At 39.6% G+C, this 18,743-nt stretch overlaps 1 protein-coding gene across 1 annotated transcript in view; it reads right to left on the bottom strand.

The window, feature by feature from the left end:
• Positions 1–18,743, bottom strand: part of LOC126164465 (protein flightless-1) — a 167,036-nt gene that overhangs the window by 61,202 nt on the left and 87,091 nt on the right. Inside the window, exons 11-13 of the mRNA XM_049920242.1 lie at positions 16,343–16,528; positions 6,870–7,048; positions 3,135–3,273 (exon numbers count right to left, since the gene is read on the bottom strand). Of these exons, the coding sequence (XP_049776199.1) occupies positions 3,135–3,273; positions 6,870–7,048; positions 16,343–16,528 (504 nt within the window). The remainder of the gene's footprint in view (positions 1–3,134; positions 3,274–6,869; positions 7,049–16,342; positions 16,529–18,743) is intronic.

Genomic DNA, 18,743 nt, shown 5'->3' with positions numbered 1-18,743 from the left:
TCAGCTGGACTTACCGCAACAGGCAGATTGGTCAATGGGGCCCCAGCAGATTCGACTCCTACGTCTCCTGTTATCTCAACTCGTTATCATCGGGGACACTTCCGTCCGTACGGGAAGCCTCCTCCTCGAGACTTTACCGCGAGTCAAACAATGCCTATGAACGTTACCCTTCTCCAGGACACCTCCATCAGGAACAGTGCAACAATTTCAAAGGGGGGAAAAGTGATGTGACTCGCCAATCATTCAAAGCGCCGCCACGCAATTACGCGCGTCCTCTACGTGTGGCGCTGTCTGGCAGCCATGCAGCAACTGCGCCACCTAAGCGGCCAGCCGAGCAGCGGCCGCTAGACTGGGACTCAGTGCTCATTCGAATGCTAACGTGTACACATGTCTTGCTTGTCAACTTACTTTTTTAGCTATATGTGTTGTGTCATTCTGAAATATATGTGTTAAACTTGACGTTACAACAAAAACTTCGTCCCAGTCCCAGTCAACAAAATAAACTGTATCAACAGTCACAGACTAGCTGCAGCGCTTGTACAATGAAGTTGTCCCAGACAAATTTTGTGTGTGTGTTTCTTTATTAGTTATCTCTGAAGAAAGATGAGGGAATATGTATGGCAGCCAACTCTAAATGTGGAAAAATGTAGGTTAACAGAGATAAGTAGGGAAAAAAAAAACAATGTTTGGACGCAGCATTAGTAGTGTTGTGCTTGACACAGCCAAGTCATTTAAATATCTATGCTACAAAGCAATATAAAATGGAATGAGCATGTAAGCATTGTGATAGGAAAGGTGAATGGTCGATTTCGGTTCATTGCAAGAATTATAGCAAAGTGTGGCTCATCTGTAAAGGAGACCACATATAGGACACAAGTGCAACCTATTCTCGAGTACCGCTTGAGTGCTTGGGATCTATACCATGTCAGATTAAAGGAAGATACCAAAGCAATTCAGAGGTTTGAACAACACGTAGGTGTTACGGACAAGGTTGCAGAACTCAAATGGGATTCCCTGGAGGGAAGCAACATTCTTTTTAGGAGTACTATTCAGATAATTTAGAGAACCAACATTTGAAGCTGACTGCAGAATGATTCTATTTCCTCCAACACACATTGTGCGTAAGGACCACGGAGATAAGATATGAGAAATTAGGGCTCAAATGGAGGCACATAAACAGGCATTTTTCGCTCATCCTATTTGCGAGTGGGACAGGAAAGTAATGACTACCAGTGGTACAGGATACGTTCTGCTCTGTGCCACAAGGTGGATTGCAGAATATCTGTGTAGATGTAGATGAACAACTCAGTAATTTGTTTTATAAGTTAAGGCACCAGGGTGTGATTTTTTGAAGATGAGCAGCAGAGCTCATCGATTAATTGAGAGAGCACAACCCAGTGGAAATATTTGGTCTATCTGATGTGTGAAACACTTTATATACTGTTGTTGCATGTGTACCTGATACATACAATTTAATAAATGCCTATGAATGCTAACAGCAGTGATGATTGAAGTAAGTCTGAGGGACTGAGCAAACATAGCCAAATCTTTAATTCAAAGCAGATCTTACACTAAAATATGAAACTGCATCTAAGTTTTGGACAACATACTGAAGTTTCTGTTAATCTATAATGGCAATATTTTTGCACTTCAAAAATCAACCAAATTATAATTGCAAATACATCTGCACATTTAAAGAAATTCCTGCTGTAAGAGTTAAGTGGTTTCTAATAATATCTATTGTGATGACCTTTGTTTCGTTTCTGTGTCCATAAGTAAGGGATCTTCAAGGCAAAAAAAAAAAAAAATCTTTGTCATGACAGCAGTGTGTGGGCTCAATTGTGACAGGATAACATGAAACATGTGACAAGGCACATCAAGTCCCTTAGAGGGCCCCCATGTGCTGTGATGTTGAGCATAGCAGTTCTAACTGCTAGCTCCACAACTGTCATAGAAACACAGTATGCAGGTAATAGAGTAGCAGAAACCATGGCAATCACATTCAGGTGAAATTATGCGTGGCTGGAACATTGTCAGTATTAAAGGTTGGCCACACTGCATGTTGGCCCTGCAGTTGAATGCCAACTGTATCTTCTCACAGCTGTTGAGAGTACTCTAGAAGAAAGAAACAGTCTTTAGCAGTACAAACATGTTGACTATGTGATATGACACAGTTCCAGGATTATTATTCCACCTGAAGTGCAACATCCAACAAATGAAGCATCTGCCCTTGTTGCACACATCAGGGCAACCTCTGAGTCAAAAATTCCAATCAGAGAAAGTATTGTCAACTTGAGAGACTACTCTGTATCTTCTATATCCTAAGCTGTTACTGGAACCAGGAGCTTATGAAAAATGTTTGTAAATATGCGTACATAAGTTGCATAAAATGTAAATCATGAAATATTTTATGTACATGCGTTCTTTGATGGTTCCACAAGACACCCAACAGGGAGAATCCTTTAACAATGTTTTCTGGAGTAACTGACCAAGAAGGTAATGGTGACTGCAGCCTGTATCTTTGGGCTATCTTCTACAGCTAAGAAACATAAAGGAGTTTTCTTTCTTCTTGTTTCCATTCTAGTAGCTAGTCAGTTTCTAACTTCCACATGAATAAGAGCCTTCAGAGGCTGATTATGATGATTATGTACTGAATAAAACACTCCTGCTTTAAAATATTTAAAATAAAGTCTGAAAATACTCAGATGAAAAATCATTTTCAACACTGAAGAACTTTGTAATTTTGGTTGAAGAACAAAGAATTAATTCTGGACTCACTAATATAGTTTGATAAATTGCAGTTACGTAATTGTCTCAGAGCTCCAAAGTCATTCATACAATTTCAGCCTCACAAAAAAACCCTTCAGTTTCGCAAATAATTTCACCAAAAGAAATAAAAAAGACATCAAAGAACCAGTTTCATTATTTACTTCTGGACACAGAATGCTTCAAGTGGTTAAAGCTATCGGCATGAGTAACTGAATGCAACATCGTAAGTCATTTGTTTATTCTGCTCTGTCAGCTGAATACATAAAAAAATATTTTTAATATCCATGTCAATTTCTGTTGAAGGAAGCATCAGTTACTAATACCATGTTGTCACAAATATGTACTTAAGGGCAGTATGCGAGTACCTGAGGAGGTTCCTCTGGCGCAAGCCCATCCTCCTCACCGAGAGCCAGCCAAAAATCAGATGATTCCTCCCCAGGAAGTTCAGTGAGAATTTCTGCTTTATTCTTTCTCTCATTTTTGTTTACTTTTTCAGCCATAAGCCTTAAAACAGAATGAAAACAATTAGAAAAATAAAAAAATCTGTCTTCACACATAACACTGTGAACAAATGAAAAATTGGTTGTAAAACACCACTGCTTAAATATTCCATTTTCTATATAAAATTGGCACATTATGAAAGTAATTTTCATTCAAAGATTGGATCACAGCAGTCTCAGGCAACTGCCAGTGGCAGTTATTCATAAATGTCATGTATATGAGAGTTGTGTTTGTGTGAGTGTGTATGTGTGTGTCTGTCGTCTAATCTGATGAAGACCTTACTGGCCGAAAGCTATATCTGTGGCAGTCCTTTTGCTATGCCTAACTGCAACTCAGCATCTCCGCTATATGGTGCGTAGCAACTTTTATTTTCATAATAAAACATCTAATTATATCACACATTTTAATAACAGTAAGGAAAGAGGAAGATACTGGCTATGCTATATTAGTAGGATCCATGATGGTGCTCACTAGGAAAATCATGGAGAACCAAAATCAGGGTGTCTGGAAGAGATAAACAACTCTGTATCTTCTTTACATAACCATCCTATAAACTTTCCAATAAACTTTAGTGATTTAAAATTACAATAACACAATGAAGGAAGTGTAAAGCATTTATATAGCAACAGTATTCTCTATTACTCCTTTCAGTTCAATAAATTATACAGTCAACACAATTACATCAAAGGACTTCTAGAATCCATGTCACAACAAATCTTAGCCATTACGCATACTAAAAGTGAATCAACTACTACCTAGTGGGTGGCTTATTAATATTTTTGCCAGTGATATTCTCTTTGTCCTCGATTTGTGACACATTCCTGTCTCTCCTATCATCTTTCCCCTTTCCCTTCCCCATGTTAAAATGTCCCAGAAATAATTATGCAAGTTGTGGTTCTTCTGAAAACGTATATAGGGATATAGTAACATACGGTGGCTCGACAAGATCAACTGAATACTGTTATTCTGATACAAAACATATAAACACTGAAAAATTGTCTGGAATTTCAACCAAAAGGCTCCTCATTACCAGGGATGCTCAACCCATCAATCGCCATTTACTAGTCGATCGCCTTGGCTTGATGAGTCAATCTTTTGAATTCTGTCTGAAATCTGTGTAAATGAGCTGTTTTTGTAAAATATCAATTTGCTGACAATGAGTGTTTCTCATGGTATTTGTGGGTGGTACATCTGACAACCCAATCTCCACCTCTTTCCTCTCCATCTGCATTACACCACTCCATTGCTTGCCAGCCTTTCCTCCTACATAGTGGGGTAATGTGTTTGTCAAAAATAAGTTCAGCTAAACACAGGAAAATGTACCACTTCCATACTGAATGGGAATAAAAGGTTTTTGTTAAAAGCATAAAAATAGGTATTTATGACTGATATGTAATGCTACTTTAACCATATCTAAAACTGAACTACTGAACGTCATTTTAGAACAAGTCACAAAGACTTTGAATTGGAAGCAGCTGTTGACAGGGAGACGAGGAAAAGTCTTTAATCAAACACTGCATCACTTCATGTATCAGAAGTATTGATGAAAGATGCAAAATCACTGAGCCCTTGTTTTTTCCACATTAAAAAAAAAAAAAATCAGAGATAATATCAGCCATCAGAGACATGCCTCTGTCACGACCTACTATAACACGAAATGTGGAATTAATGACAGGAAATATAAAAGATCAACTGATAACAGATTTGAAGTCCTGCTTGTTTTTTCTGAATGCAGATATACCAGTCAATAGATGGAGTTGATTCACCTCAAGTTGTTATTTTTTCAGATTTCAGTGTAAAATAAGACTGCTTACAAGTTTGACCTTGAAAGGCAATACACAAGGAGAAGATTTTTACAATGCATTCAAATCCTTCGTCTTGGAAGATGGTTTGCCAATTCAGAAACTTGTGTCTACTACTACTGATGGACCATCTTGCATGGTAGGCAAGCACAAAGGACTTGTTACCTTGTGTGCCGACAACAAATATTCCTGTCTTTCTCTGTGTATCATTGTATCATGTGTCAGCAAGTGCACTGTGGACACATTTTTATATGGAACATGTTATGAGCACTTCACAAAAATTGCAAATTCGGTTCAGTCACAATCACTAAAGAGGAAAAAAATTTAGAGCGCATTTAGAAGAATTGGATAGCCAGTATGGGACCTGCTGTTGTACACTGGAATTTGAAGGTTGAATAGAGGTATGGTATCAAACAGATTTAGATAACTTCCCAGTGATAAAATCTTTGTCTCTGAAAGAGAAGAAGATCACTCACAAAAGTACGATTTGAGCTGGTTGTTGTATCTGGCATTTGTAACTCATATGACAGTGAGACTAAACAAGTGAAACAAACAACTTCAAGGGAAAAAACCAAACCGTTAGAACTCATATGTCTTTCATAAAGTGTTTTACGCAAAAATCTGACCTTTGGATAGCAGTTACAGACATTACATGTGAAGCACCTTTCTCAAATACATTCACAGCTGTGGTATCAATAAACAAGGCTGAAATGAACAAGAAGCTGAAAAGAAGTATGCAGTCAACACTAAAGTATTGAAGACAGAGTCTGAAAATTGATTTTTATATTTCATGACAACGGAATCTGTTCTAGCTTTCATAGTTCAACCTTTCCAAAAAGTGGGCGTGGAAGATATTTCAAGCACAATGACTATTCTTTACTCCTGTAGTGGGAATGAACTTGAAGAGAAAATGATTTGATTTCAAAATCACATTTCCTTTAAGTCAGAATAGAACAAAGACAATTTTTGGGAATTAGAGTGTAAAAACTTACTCTAACATTGTAAAAGTGGCATCAAATGTTTTATCATTTTTTGGAGTAACTTGTCTATATAAGGCACTGTTTTCAACAATGAACATAGCGAAATCAAAGTGTAGAAATAAATTGACTGATACTCACTTTCAGACTGTGTAAGGTTGGCTCTGACAAATTATTCATTGTATTATAATAAACTTATCAATAATAGGCAAAGACAAATACCTCACGAAAGCCTCTTCAACATTTATGACAGTGCATATTTTAATTTTTTTCACATGTGTAGTATCTTGAAAACTGAGTAGAAGGCCTACAGCTTCTTATGGAGAGAAATTTATGTATTTTGTGTAGTTAAGTGGTTAATTTGGGCTACAGCATTGTTTTGTGCTTAAACATTTATGACTAAATTGCACGTAGTAGATCTCAAGCCTAGAAAGGTTGAGCACCCCTGCGTATTACCATTGTTACACTGGAGTACTAAAACAACTTAAATCTGTCATCTACCTATTACATAACCACAATAATAGCCACTGCTAATTTTGAAGGAATACATTAAGCTTTTGACTCTAGTGACTAGTTTTAACTTTTGAGAAAATTGTTGTATAGAACACCCTACCCACTACAAGCATCCACTGTAGAGGTCAGTTAATGGCTTAAATTCAGTGGCAAGTGGAAACGCCAAGTGGATAACGTCACAGCACATTACTTTTCATACCTTAAATTTGTCATCACAAAGCTCTTCTCATACAAAGTTAATAATGTATTAACAACTAGTATCAATAATGTAATACAACAAGAAAAATACAGTTTAAAAAGTACAAACCTCGCCTTTGATTTGAAGGTGTTCTTTGATTTCTTGCCATACCACATGAAAATTTTGAGACCAGTGTCAAGGACAAACACATATCGTGGATCCAGTGAATCAGTTGAAACTGCCACTGGTTCCATGTGTATGGAGGAGCACCCTGCAGCATGTACTCGATAAAGCCTTGTGATGTATGCCTGTGGACAATGTTTTAACACAGAATGTAGCTACCCAAAAAAACACATTTAAGTCACATCTTCACCATTAAAACAATTCACTTAGATGCAGTAAGTATCAATTACATATGTCACAACTAATTATTAGTGGTAGTTTTTTAATCATCCTTGCAATTTTGAGAAGCTGTATTACTCAACAATTGCAGAATATTCACACAATGAATAACGCAATACAGAAAATCTGAAGCTGAAATGTAATATGTATGCTGTGACTCTGCTAACTGGATAAATTGCAGACTACAAATACAATATGGGGTTCAAACTTTGATTTATCCTGTGATTTTTGGTCACTTTTCACTTCTTTTTTCTGTGGCAATGATTTGTTTTTGTCAAAATGCTATAATGCACTGTCATTTGGAGTACATGTTAAGCTATGGGGGGGGGGGGGGGGGGCTCTTTTTAATATACTGTGTAAGTCGGTTCAAAGTTCAGAGGAAAGCAAGAGCATACCACCACCAATAGTGTTGCATATGGGGCAATGCAAGGCCTGAAAGAAGCAAGAACAAATTATTTGTACAGAGTACAGAGAAAACACCACCAGAAATGTGCTGGCTCATGGAGCTCATGTGGAATCATGAAGAAGCCTGTAGGCATAGAAGGACACTGACAGTGTAGAATGCTGGTATTAACATGTTCTCCACAACAGTCTTTCTCATTCAATTCTGAGGAAACTATTCAATAAAAAAAATATTTTTCTGCATCTTATAGCCACATATTACAGCTCGACAATGAACTGGTTTTCTTTTCATTTTACTCACAGTTATTATGATACTTCAAAGTAAAGTACAGCACTGAGCATATTTTGAGAAGTTTGCAGTGAAAAATGTAGATGCTGGCCAGTTTATATTTGGTGCATTTTACGGCATAAATTTCTGCATAAGAAATATACCTAACATAACTAAATTGTTTTTAATGCCAGAAGGAAAGTAGTACCTCTTTCCAGTCTTGAGTAAATACACAATACATTTTGGTATTTTGCCACAATGAGCTACGACGCACCACACTCCACACTATGATCACATGCAACGCTCTGCGAAGCTGTCTCATATCACATATTATATAGCTCCAGTGGGAACATGGGTGTTGCACCAATAAGCATCACACTGCGCAACTTTTATTACAATGAATCACATTGCATATCATGTCAAGTCAGCGTCAACTGCACCTTAGCATAGCATATCATATCATATTGTCTCAGCATGAACTGTGCCTTAGCATTCTGGGAATTTAGTTGAAGTTCTCAGCACCCCACATAGTCCAGGTCTAGAGGCAGTATTCGTTCTGGCTCCACTTAAGTCATTGCTTAGCCGTGTACCTTTCTCCAGGGGAACTTCACAGTAAGGGACAGTGTACTTCCATTCATTCATTCATTCAGGTTTACTCAGATGAACATTAAAGATTGTCTTTGTTTGTCTCACCTTTCATTTGTATATTTCTCAACCAAGTTCTATAATTCCTTTAAAATGTTCAGTTAAGTACCACCACTCTAACTAACTGAATGGACCTTCATCAATAGTCTGTCCACCTGCATCCAAACTGCTATCTGGACACAACACATATATCTGGTGCCAGGTGTGGAGTTGGTCGTGCATTAGCAAGCCACTGTTGCTGCACCACAGATTATTGAAATAGCTCACCATCCTCACTGTGATGTCAACCAAAATAACAGATCCAGGCAAGCAAACAGAACAGCTCTCTTGCTGAGAGAATAGATGGCGTCCTGAGAAGAAACAAGAGTCTGGAACTAGCCAAGCGGACAAATGGCACCTGGGGACAAGGCAGTCATCCTACAAGGCGGCTAGAGGCAGAGCAACCTTAGCAGCAGTGGACAGATGGCACCTGGGCTCAAGATGGATGTCCCAGAGAGGCAGCCAGGAATGGCCAATAGCAGTGCAAGGTCACATGTGGCACACAGAGGTAGTGTAGCAGCACCAGCAGTGACAGACAGTGATGCATGGGTGGGGACAATGCATTTCAGTGGAAGGTGCAAAGCAGCAACATTGGTAACAGCAGGAGCATGAATTCCCACAGTGAGTGGAACAGCCTAGCAGGCAATGAAGAGAGCCTCTCAAGCGATGGCACTGATTCACAAGAGTTGCGCAACAGGCCATTATCAGTTTGTCAGAGACACTTAAATTAATACCGTAGTCGTTCTACACCACTAAGAATATTCTGAGTCTCTCAACAATTGCTATATTGTATTTGAACTCGTTCATCCAGAGCAGCATGATGCTTTGTTAAAATTTGTAAAATGCTAAAATACTAGATGCATCACACAACAAATTTTTAATAAGAAACCTAAGCACCACTTAGTGAGATGAGTGTGCCATATTAATAGAAAATTGACAGCAAAAGGTCACTCGCTTACTACACACGTCAGATGTTTGGGAGTCGGCAAGACCATGGGGATAGCATAACAAAGTGGGGTTAAAGGCTGCATGCAATACAGCACTACTGTAGAGAGGCTGTAAGAGGTAGCAGGAGAGAATTGGAATTAGAGGGCAGTCTTGCACTCATGTGGAAGTTAAGTAAAGGCACAATTAACCAGATCACATGGTGTGAGATTATGGTCCAGGTAACAGAATAAGAAAGCTGCGCAAGGAAATTGTAGGAGAATGGGTGAATTGGGGGTACTGACATGCTGACAGTGTAACTGTAAGTCTTGTAGGCCAATGTGTACAGTCAGAATCCATGACGTGTTTTACATCCAAACGAACCAATCAATGTGCAATATAATGCACGGAGAGCACTTTCCATGCACAGAAGGAAATTCTGCAGAAAAATCCCTGTCCTTTGGGAAAGTAAGTAAGGAGGTAAGGAATCAGTCATCTTACTCCTTGTCCAGAAAGATGTTAATAGTTGATTCCAGAACCAGGTGTGAGTGTATAGAACTGGACTGCCTGAAAGGCATGGACAATTACCTGAGATTTCTTGTGGATAATGGGGCACAAATGAGACTAATTCTGAGAAGTATCTAGAGAGACTGTGTAACTGCTCATTCAGTTCTGCAGGTAAAGGAAAGAGATGGCTCTTTCAGAATAGGTTCGGAAGTGGAGTGAAAAGCGCGCAGAGAAATTAAGACAGAGCCACAATGTGAGCTCCGCACAGCACATTTACAGGAAAGAGGCCTTTTGAGACATGTTTAATCACAAAATTAAAAGTACGTACATATACTAGAGTGAGTAGGGGCAGAAAGCAATCTGTTGTCCTACAACAGAAGCATGCAACAGAAATTGCCAGAGAAAAGATAGAGACAAGCAAAGCAAAAGAATGTTAAGAATAAGGCCTCAAAAAGAATAGGTGTGCCAAACATAATAGGGACGAATGGAATGAGAGAGATCATTATTCAAAAACAGGAGATCACCAAGGGTGTGTATCTACCTGATGCATTAGAATCATGTGAATGCATTACACATGTACTGAAAATTACAATGAAACAATGTCAGCAGAATTCCTTCCGCTCCCAGATGAAGCAGTACTGGAGCGAGAACAGATCACAGTGAGTCATGTCACTAGGGTAAAGACAAGCCAAAGTAAAAAACAAAATAAGTACAGGATGTTTAAAACTGAACTTTTATTACTTGAGCCAGTGATGATGAACAACAATTTATCATACGGGCGTGCTACTTTATAGGAATGAAGTGCAGACTGCATGGTGCAGGATGTGCATAGTTAGAAGTGCTCGAGTCATGAATTGCTGTCAGGCACTGGTGCTGGTTCGATGATGTAAGGCTGAAACATAACCATCAGTGTGCATTACAGCTGCAGACAGTTCAACATGGGTCTGGACCATGTGAGCAGGGCTTCACTCGTAAAGCTGGTTTATCAGAAAAACAGTAAAAAACACATTCCAGGAATATGGACAGTTTCTCTTCCCACACCGGAGTTGAAGAACACAATTCGGAAGTTCAAATTAAATGTCAATTTGGGAATTGCTCCCTAGGCCCACGGCCAATTGCACTACAAATTGTTGAAGAAGTTACTGCTGCCATGGCTGACAATGCTGGATGCAATGTACAGCCTTCAAGTAGTGCATGAGCTCTGTCATAACAGCTGAACATTCTGTGGCCCACCATTTGAGAAGTGTTGCAAACAACTGTAAAGTGGTACCTCTAATACAGTTCCAGGCTGTCGTGTATGCAAAGATTCATCACAATGAGCAACGTTTCTAATCTGGAATGTAAACATGGTATGCAGTTAACAAATATTACCCTCTCGAGTGAAAATTAAAATGTGTTTCTTTCAACAGTTTATTTGTTATTTCTCTTCCGCAAGTCCTTACAAATGCTTCCACAAAGTTGCACTGTCCCGTGATTGCTCGTTTTTTGCGGGGGCCCTCTCAAGTAGCAGAAGTTCAATTATAACCACCTTGAATGCTAATGTTAGTTATCTGAACACAGAAGAGAAAGCACTCGTTGTAGTGTTATGCACGGTGTGCAATGAGGTTTTCCATTTGCCAGGAGACAAATTATTTTACACAGATAGTATTAAGCATGGAATTAAACTTGGACATTGGAAGCGGAAGGTAGGGTAGTTAGCTCAAAGACCTGCAGAATACTGGAAACTCAAAAAGAATGCTCCAGCCAGAGATTAAAAAAATGTTAGAGGATGGCATCATAGTATCAAGCAAAAGTGGATGAAACTTTCCACTGACAATGGTCCTGAAAAAGATGGAAACCAAAAACAGGGTACAGTTGCGGGCTATAGGTGACTGAATGAGATCTTCCTAAATTGAGTTTATCCATCACCGAGGATGCATGACATTCTTGACGGCCTGCGAAAGGCTAAGTATTTCTCGACACCCAGTTTAATGAAAGGCTATTACCAAGTTTTATTACATGAAGAGGACTGAGAAAAAATGGCTATCAGTACACCGTACGAGTATTATGAACAGAAATTAGGAACAGCATGTGCTTCAGAAACTGACAAACTCTGTTTTGACAGTGTTCCAAGGTGACAAGTTGTTCATCTACTTGGATGATATTTGCTTCTCATTAGAGGAACATAATGTGTGGCTGACAAAAATATTTGAAAGGCAAGCTCCAGAAATTAAAGCAATGGTGGACAAGTGCGAACTTTTACAAAAAGAAGTATGTTATTTGGGTCATATTTTATTGGCCGAGAGTCTGAAACCAGGCTCGCAGAAGTAATCAAAGATTATCCACAGCCTAAACAACAAAAATCTAGACCTCAATGGATACTGTAGAAATTTTATAAGCAACCTCAGAATAATTGAGAAGCCGTTACATGAATTATTAAAGAAGGACATACCTTACACCTGGGATGTCGAGCAAGAAAACACTTTCCAACATTTGAAAGAGAAACTGATCAGTCCATCAATAATATGGTTTCTGGACTTGGGAAAGGACCTCATAATCACAATGGATGCTTGTCAGACAACTAATTGGGCCGTTTTAAGTCGCGGAAGGATCAGAAGAGATCTTCCAGTTGTTTACAACTTGAGGATGCTGAATAAGGCAGAAAGAGGGTACAGTGATATTGAAAGGAAGATGTTAACCATCTGTTGGGCAATCGAAACACCGTAAGTTTTTGGCAGAAATTTCCGGTACGTACTGACCACAATGCTCTAACATATGTAGGCAGTAGATCTGTCATCCAGATTAATTAAGTTTAAGTTACATCTGGAGAAATACGATTATCAGATCACTTATAAGTGTGGCAAAAGGAACCAAGTCACTAACACACGCTCGTGAGAGAGAGGAGTCAGGGCAGCTGGTGTGCAACTGGAAGATGGCAGTAGCCAAGGTCAGGAGGCAGCAGAAGAGGACTTCACTGCATGGGTCAGGGACACACAGGCAGGCGAAGACAGCAGCGCTGTTGGTGCCAGTGAAGAGGTAGGAACTCTGACCACGAAGAACACAGAATGCAAGACAGCTGAGCCAGGACCAATGTAAGAAATAAATGAGGATCACAAAGCTGCAGCACTAAAACAGTATCTTCTCCAGTGAGAGGACACGAAGGCACAGGAAGAACCCATGAACAAATAAAAATGTACAGAATATGGAAACGTATGAAGTAAGAAAAATACATGGAGTATGGAACTGTATGAAGTAAAATATACAAGAATATATCTGTAAATACAAAAGTTGTCAAAAGAATAAACTCACCAGGAGACACACAAAGAAGACTTCAGAGACCACAAAGACTGTGGGGTACATTTTCAAGAGGTGCAGTATTGATATAGTAGAGCCACTGAACCAGATGGACAGAGGAAATAAGTGTATCCTTACATCTCAGAAAACGCTGACCAGGTTTACGGTAGCTGAACCTCTTGATCAGCAAAATGCCAACACGGTGGCGCGTATGCTAGCACAAAAGATTATACTGTGGAACAGAATACTGTCAGTAGCGCTGAGCAACATAGGAAGCAATTTTATTAGCAAAACTATGAAAAGAATGTGAATATTGTTGAGAATCGACAAATCTGGATTACAAACTATAGTCTTCAAACAAATGAAGCATTAAAGAGGTCACATTGAATATTACCAGAGATGTTGCGACATTAAGTAAATGAGTGCAATCAGTCTAGGACATTTGGGTTCCATATGTGATGCGCGACATGATACGATACATGCTACATGAATTATTCTTTGGAAGAGTATGCAACATTCTGGGGATATCACAAAGGAATCTGGCCAGACAGGTATAATTCCGATGATTATGTGGCACAGCTTAAAGAGCACATGCAAGAAATGTACTGATGTGCAAGAATACAGAATGCGCAATGCAAAATAAAAAATAAGGAATATTATGCTAGCACACAGAATTCAGACCAGTTCTGCTTTGGCAATAAAGTTCTGTTGTACGATGAGAGCATACAATGAAGCAAATTGTGTAAGCCAGATACACAATGGTGAGGTCCATGTACAGTAGTACAAACGAAAAGACCTTTGTAATCTGTCTGATGAGAAATGAGTATCTTACAGTTCACAAACTGAAGACATTTTTGTAATTCCAGGTGTTGACATTATCCTACTTCATTGGCATTACTCTCCTGCTAATTGGAGTTGAGCAATGCGGGACCGTTTGTAGAGATGACAAAATTCCAGTCATCACCCACACCGTATTACGACAAGATGGAAAATGGGAAAATTTACAATTTAACTTGCAGGATTTTTATTTATTTTTATTTCAATTTGCTGCAGATGAAATAGAAACTTGAACTCACGTAAGTTCTCACAAGGCAATAAATTCGATACTGTCAAGATATGCTGGCTTTATTGAACATGACTGCAGCAGAATGTAAAAGTGCAGAACTTGCGTTACACTGACACGTAATAAAAAGCAAAAAAGCACAAAGTATAATTGGACAACTGGCACAACATGAATCCTGTATAAGGAAGCGAAGGATCTTAAGCTTTGTGGGCAAATTCAGCAAAATATTGTTTGTAATGTTAGACATACTTCAAGGCAAAGACAGATGGGGAAGAGGAACAGAAAACAGCTACTCCAAATTTCAAAAAGTATTACTTTCACTTGAAGCAACTTTAACTAGTTATAGATATGCTCCTTAGCAAAAAATGAAGAGATTATCACACAGGAAATGAAGCAATTGAACTGACACATAGTAGAATATGAAAGAAGCACTGACAGGCAGTTCTTGAGAGTCGTAATTGCTATCATTTTTAACAAACAGTAAATACAGTGAACTGCAGAGCAACCATGAGTGACTACAGTGTAAAACAGCAGATCAGAGAATCAGAATATGCAAGGAATAATTTATACTCTTATTCAGATACAATCACAAGAGGCATGAGGTTAAGATGCCGCAACTAGTACGAGAAGTTCCGAAGGACTACGTGCAGTAGCTAATATGTTAAATGAAAGTCTGTGGACACCAATGAGAAATAATGAATGGCTGTCTGTTGCTCCTGTGGACGAATGCATCACTGTCATCTGCCACAAAGGAAGACCCACTGACATTATGCTCTGAGGCACAGGAAAGCTAAAATATCTACGAAAATGTCATGGATACACTGCGCAAATGGTGAGGTAGTCTGAGCATCTAATACGCAAATAAATGTCACCATCAGTCACATATCAATGTAAGTATGTTTCTTGAACGGATTGGTGCTCTCAGAATTTTTAGGCAAGTACTGTCTCCCTCGTAGCTTTCTCAGTAGTTTTTGGGTATTTCTGTGACCTTTAGTGCTGACTAGTAAATAGTACAGCTCTCTTAGAATCTTCTCTCTCTATTCTGTCAATCCAACTTATATTTGCTGCATTGTACTTGAAGAATACGACAACAACCCCATACTGACAACACACTGCCTCTGTTGCAACCCTATTAGTGTGATATTCATTACAGTGAGCAGAAGACACCAATAAGATCATATGTATGTGAATAGGAACCAATTACCTAAGTAATCAAAATATCCACGGGTGTACTGCCGGTCTACAGTGTCCAACAGGCATCATCAGGTGATGGCGACATGTATGATCGCTGAAATATTGTGCCCGTTGGACACAGTAGACCGGCAGTACACCCATGGATATTTTGATTATCAGATATGCTGGGAGAAACTCAAGAATCACAATTACCTAAGTAGTTTGTGTATGAAACCCAACTTAATTTACAAAATGAGAGAAATATTTTGATTTGGAAATAAACATAACCTATTATCGAGCAGCAAATCTGTAATGACAGAGATGTCCTCAGATATGGCAATATCTGGATATGTGCATCTATGACTGCCTACGTCTACAGCAATGAAATACATGACACTTCCGTACAACATTAAACTAGACGTACAACATTAAACTAGAGCAATAGATAATGATTTCACCCTAAAAGTGTTAACATTCTGGCCACACTGGACTCTTCTTCAAACGCACACAATTCAGTGCACAGAATAGTCAACTAAATCTCAAGATTCAAGTTCCACAGAGCACATTTGGATGCTGTCAGGTGTGCGCTTTGCAGCCTGTATTCATGGATTCTTGTTGCGGTGAGAAGAATGGTGCTCAATTCCCACGGGGCTCACGGACACTATTATTAGCAACACCACACATAGCCTATGAGTTCTGCATCACTTCACAGGGGATTCACATCCCATATTATCACCACTGATACTATACTAAATAGTTTCTAGGCACTACACAACGTATGTTAGATTGTAAATAGTTTTGCACCACTTGCTCAGTGTCCAAAAATCAGTGCAGGTACAGTAGTAATGAATGAAGTTTACTGTAATGACTTTCTTGATCAAAATTTGTATTAACTTTCATCCTTACCGTGTCTTCCACTGTAAAGAAACCACTCGACGTGCGACCACCCTCGATATATGTGATATCTGTGTCAAACAAGTTGAGGAATTCATTTGACTCATCAGCTTGCTCTTCTCGTATAGTACGACACTGTGCACCAAGACAGTTCCGCAGATTGACTGCGTGAATAGCTGCACAGGCACGCTTGTCCAGCTGTGAACCGAAAATATTTGTATTTTGTTTTAACTATATTAAAAATAAAAAATTATTCATCTTTGTTACAGTGAAATCATATACGAGGTGCATTCAAGTTCTAAGGCCTCCGATTTTTTTTCTCCGGACTGGAAAGAGATAGAAACATGCGCATTGTTTTAAAATGAGGCTGCGTTCATTGTCAATATGTCCCAGAGATGGCAGCACCGTATGACAGATGGAATTTTACCGCCAGCGGCAAGAATGAGAACTGTTTTAAATACTTAAAATGGTGACGTTTTCCTTACTTGAACAGCGTGCAATCATTCGTTTTCTGAATTTGCGTGGTGTGAAACCAATTGAAATTCATCGACAGTTGAAGGAGACATGTGGTGATGGAGTTATGGATGTGTTGAAAGTGCGTTCGTGGGTGCGACAGTTTAATGAAGGCAGAACATCGTGTGACAACAAACCGAAACAACCTCCGGCTCGCACAAGCCGGTCTGACGACAGGATCGAGAAAGTGGAGAGAATTGTTTTGGGGGATCGCCGAATGACTGTTGAACAGATCGCCTCCAGAGTTGGCATTTCTGTGGGTTCTGTGCACACAATCCTGCATGACGATCTGAAAATGCGAAAAGTGTCATCCAGGTAGGTGCCACGAATGCTGACGGATGACCACATGGCTGCCCGTGTGGCATGTTGCCAAGCAATGTTGACGTGCAACGACAGCATGAATGGGACTTTCTTTTCATCGGTTGTGACAATGGATGAGACGTGGATGCCATTTTTCAATCCAGAAACAAATCGCCAGTCAGCTCAATGGAAGCACACAGATTCACCGCCACCAAAAAAATTTCGGGTAACCGCCAGTACTGAAAAAATGATGGTGTGCATGTTCTGGGACAGCGAGGGCGTAATCCTTACCCATTGCATTCCAAAGGGCACTACGGTAACAGGTGCATCCTACAAAAATGTTTTGAAGAACAAATTCCTTCCTGCACTGCAACAAAAACGTCCGGGAAGGGCTGCGCGTGTGCTGTTTCACCAAGACAATGCACCCGCACATCGAGCTAACGTTACGCAACAGTTTCTTCGTGATAACAACTTTTAAGTGATTCCTCATGTTCCCTGTTGTGGCGTAGCAAGACAGCCACGCCACTCGGAGGTAGCCGAAAGGCACGCGTACACACACGCCGGCTGACGTGAGTTCTGGAACAGGATAAGTAATTGAATGCTAATAAGAAAAGTACGTATCTAAGTTAATACTCAACTTTAATGCATCCTTGTGGTACATCGCTATTGACGATACAAATGAGACTATCTCCAGATACGGTTAATTACAATCACTGTAAGGCTAATGACGCCTTGCTAGGTCGTAGGCATGGACTTAGCTGAAGGCTATTCTAACTATCTGCTCGGCTAATGAGAGTAAGGCTACGTCAGTGTAGTCGCTAGCAAAGTCGTCGTACAACTGGGGCGAGTGCTAGTCCGTCTTTCTAGACCTGCCATGTGGTGGCGCTAGGTCTGCAAGTACTGACAGTGGCGACACGCGGGTCCGACATGTACTAATGGACCGCGGCCGATTTTAAGCTACCACCTAGCAAGTGTGGTGTCTGGCGGTGACACCACATTCCCTACTCACCTGACCTGGCTCCTAGTGACTTTTGGCTTTTTCCAACAATAAAAGACACTCTCCGTGGCCGCACATTCACCAGCCGTGCTGCTATTGCCTCAGCGATTTTCCAGTGGTCAAAACAGACTCCTAAAGAAGCCTTCGCCGCTGCCATGGAATCATGACGTCAGCGTTGTGAAAAATGTGTACGTCTGCAGGGTGACTACGTCGAGAAGTAATGCCAGTTTCATCGATTTCGGGTGAGAAAAATCGGAGGCCTTAGAACTTGAATGCACCTTGTAAGAGCTTACTACAACACAAGTATTTTCAAGTCTGTTGAAAATATTTTTCTTTTGTCACAACAAAATAAAGTACTTAATGTTACCAAAAGCAAAATTCACTTGAGATACATATAAAATTATAAGGTAAAAAATCAGACAATGAAAACTCCAGGTATGAATATCAACAATGTAGAAAAAGACTTACCATAAAGAAGACACCTTAAGTTGCAGACAGGCACAATTAAAAGACATTTACATAAAGGTTTTGGCCACAGCTTTCACCATCAAAAGAGAAATAGACACCATTCATACACAAAGCAAACACACCTCATGCACAAAT

This window comes from Schistocerca cancellata, chromosome 1 (genome assembly GCF_023864275.1).
Source record: "Schistocerca cancellata isolate TAMUIC-IGC-003103 chromosome 1, iqSchCanc2.1, whole genome shotgun sequence".
NCBI lineage: Eukaryota > Metazoa > Arthropoda > Insecta > Orthoptera > Acrididae > Schistocerca > Schistocerca cancellata.
The sequence above is the reverse complement of the archived record's forward strand: the minus strand, read 5'-3'. Positions and strand labels throughout refer to the sequence as shown.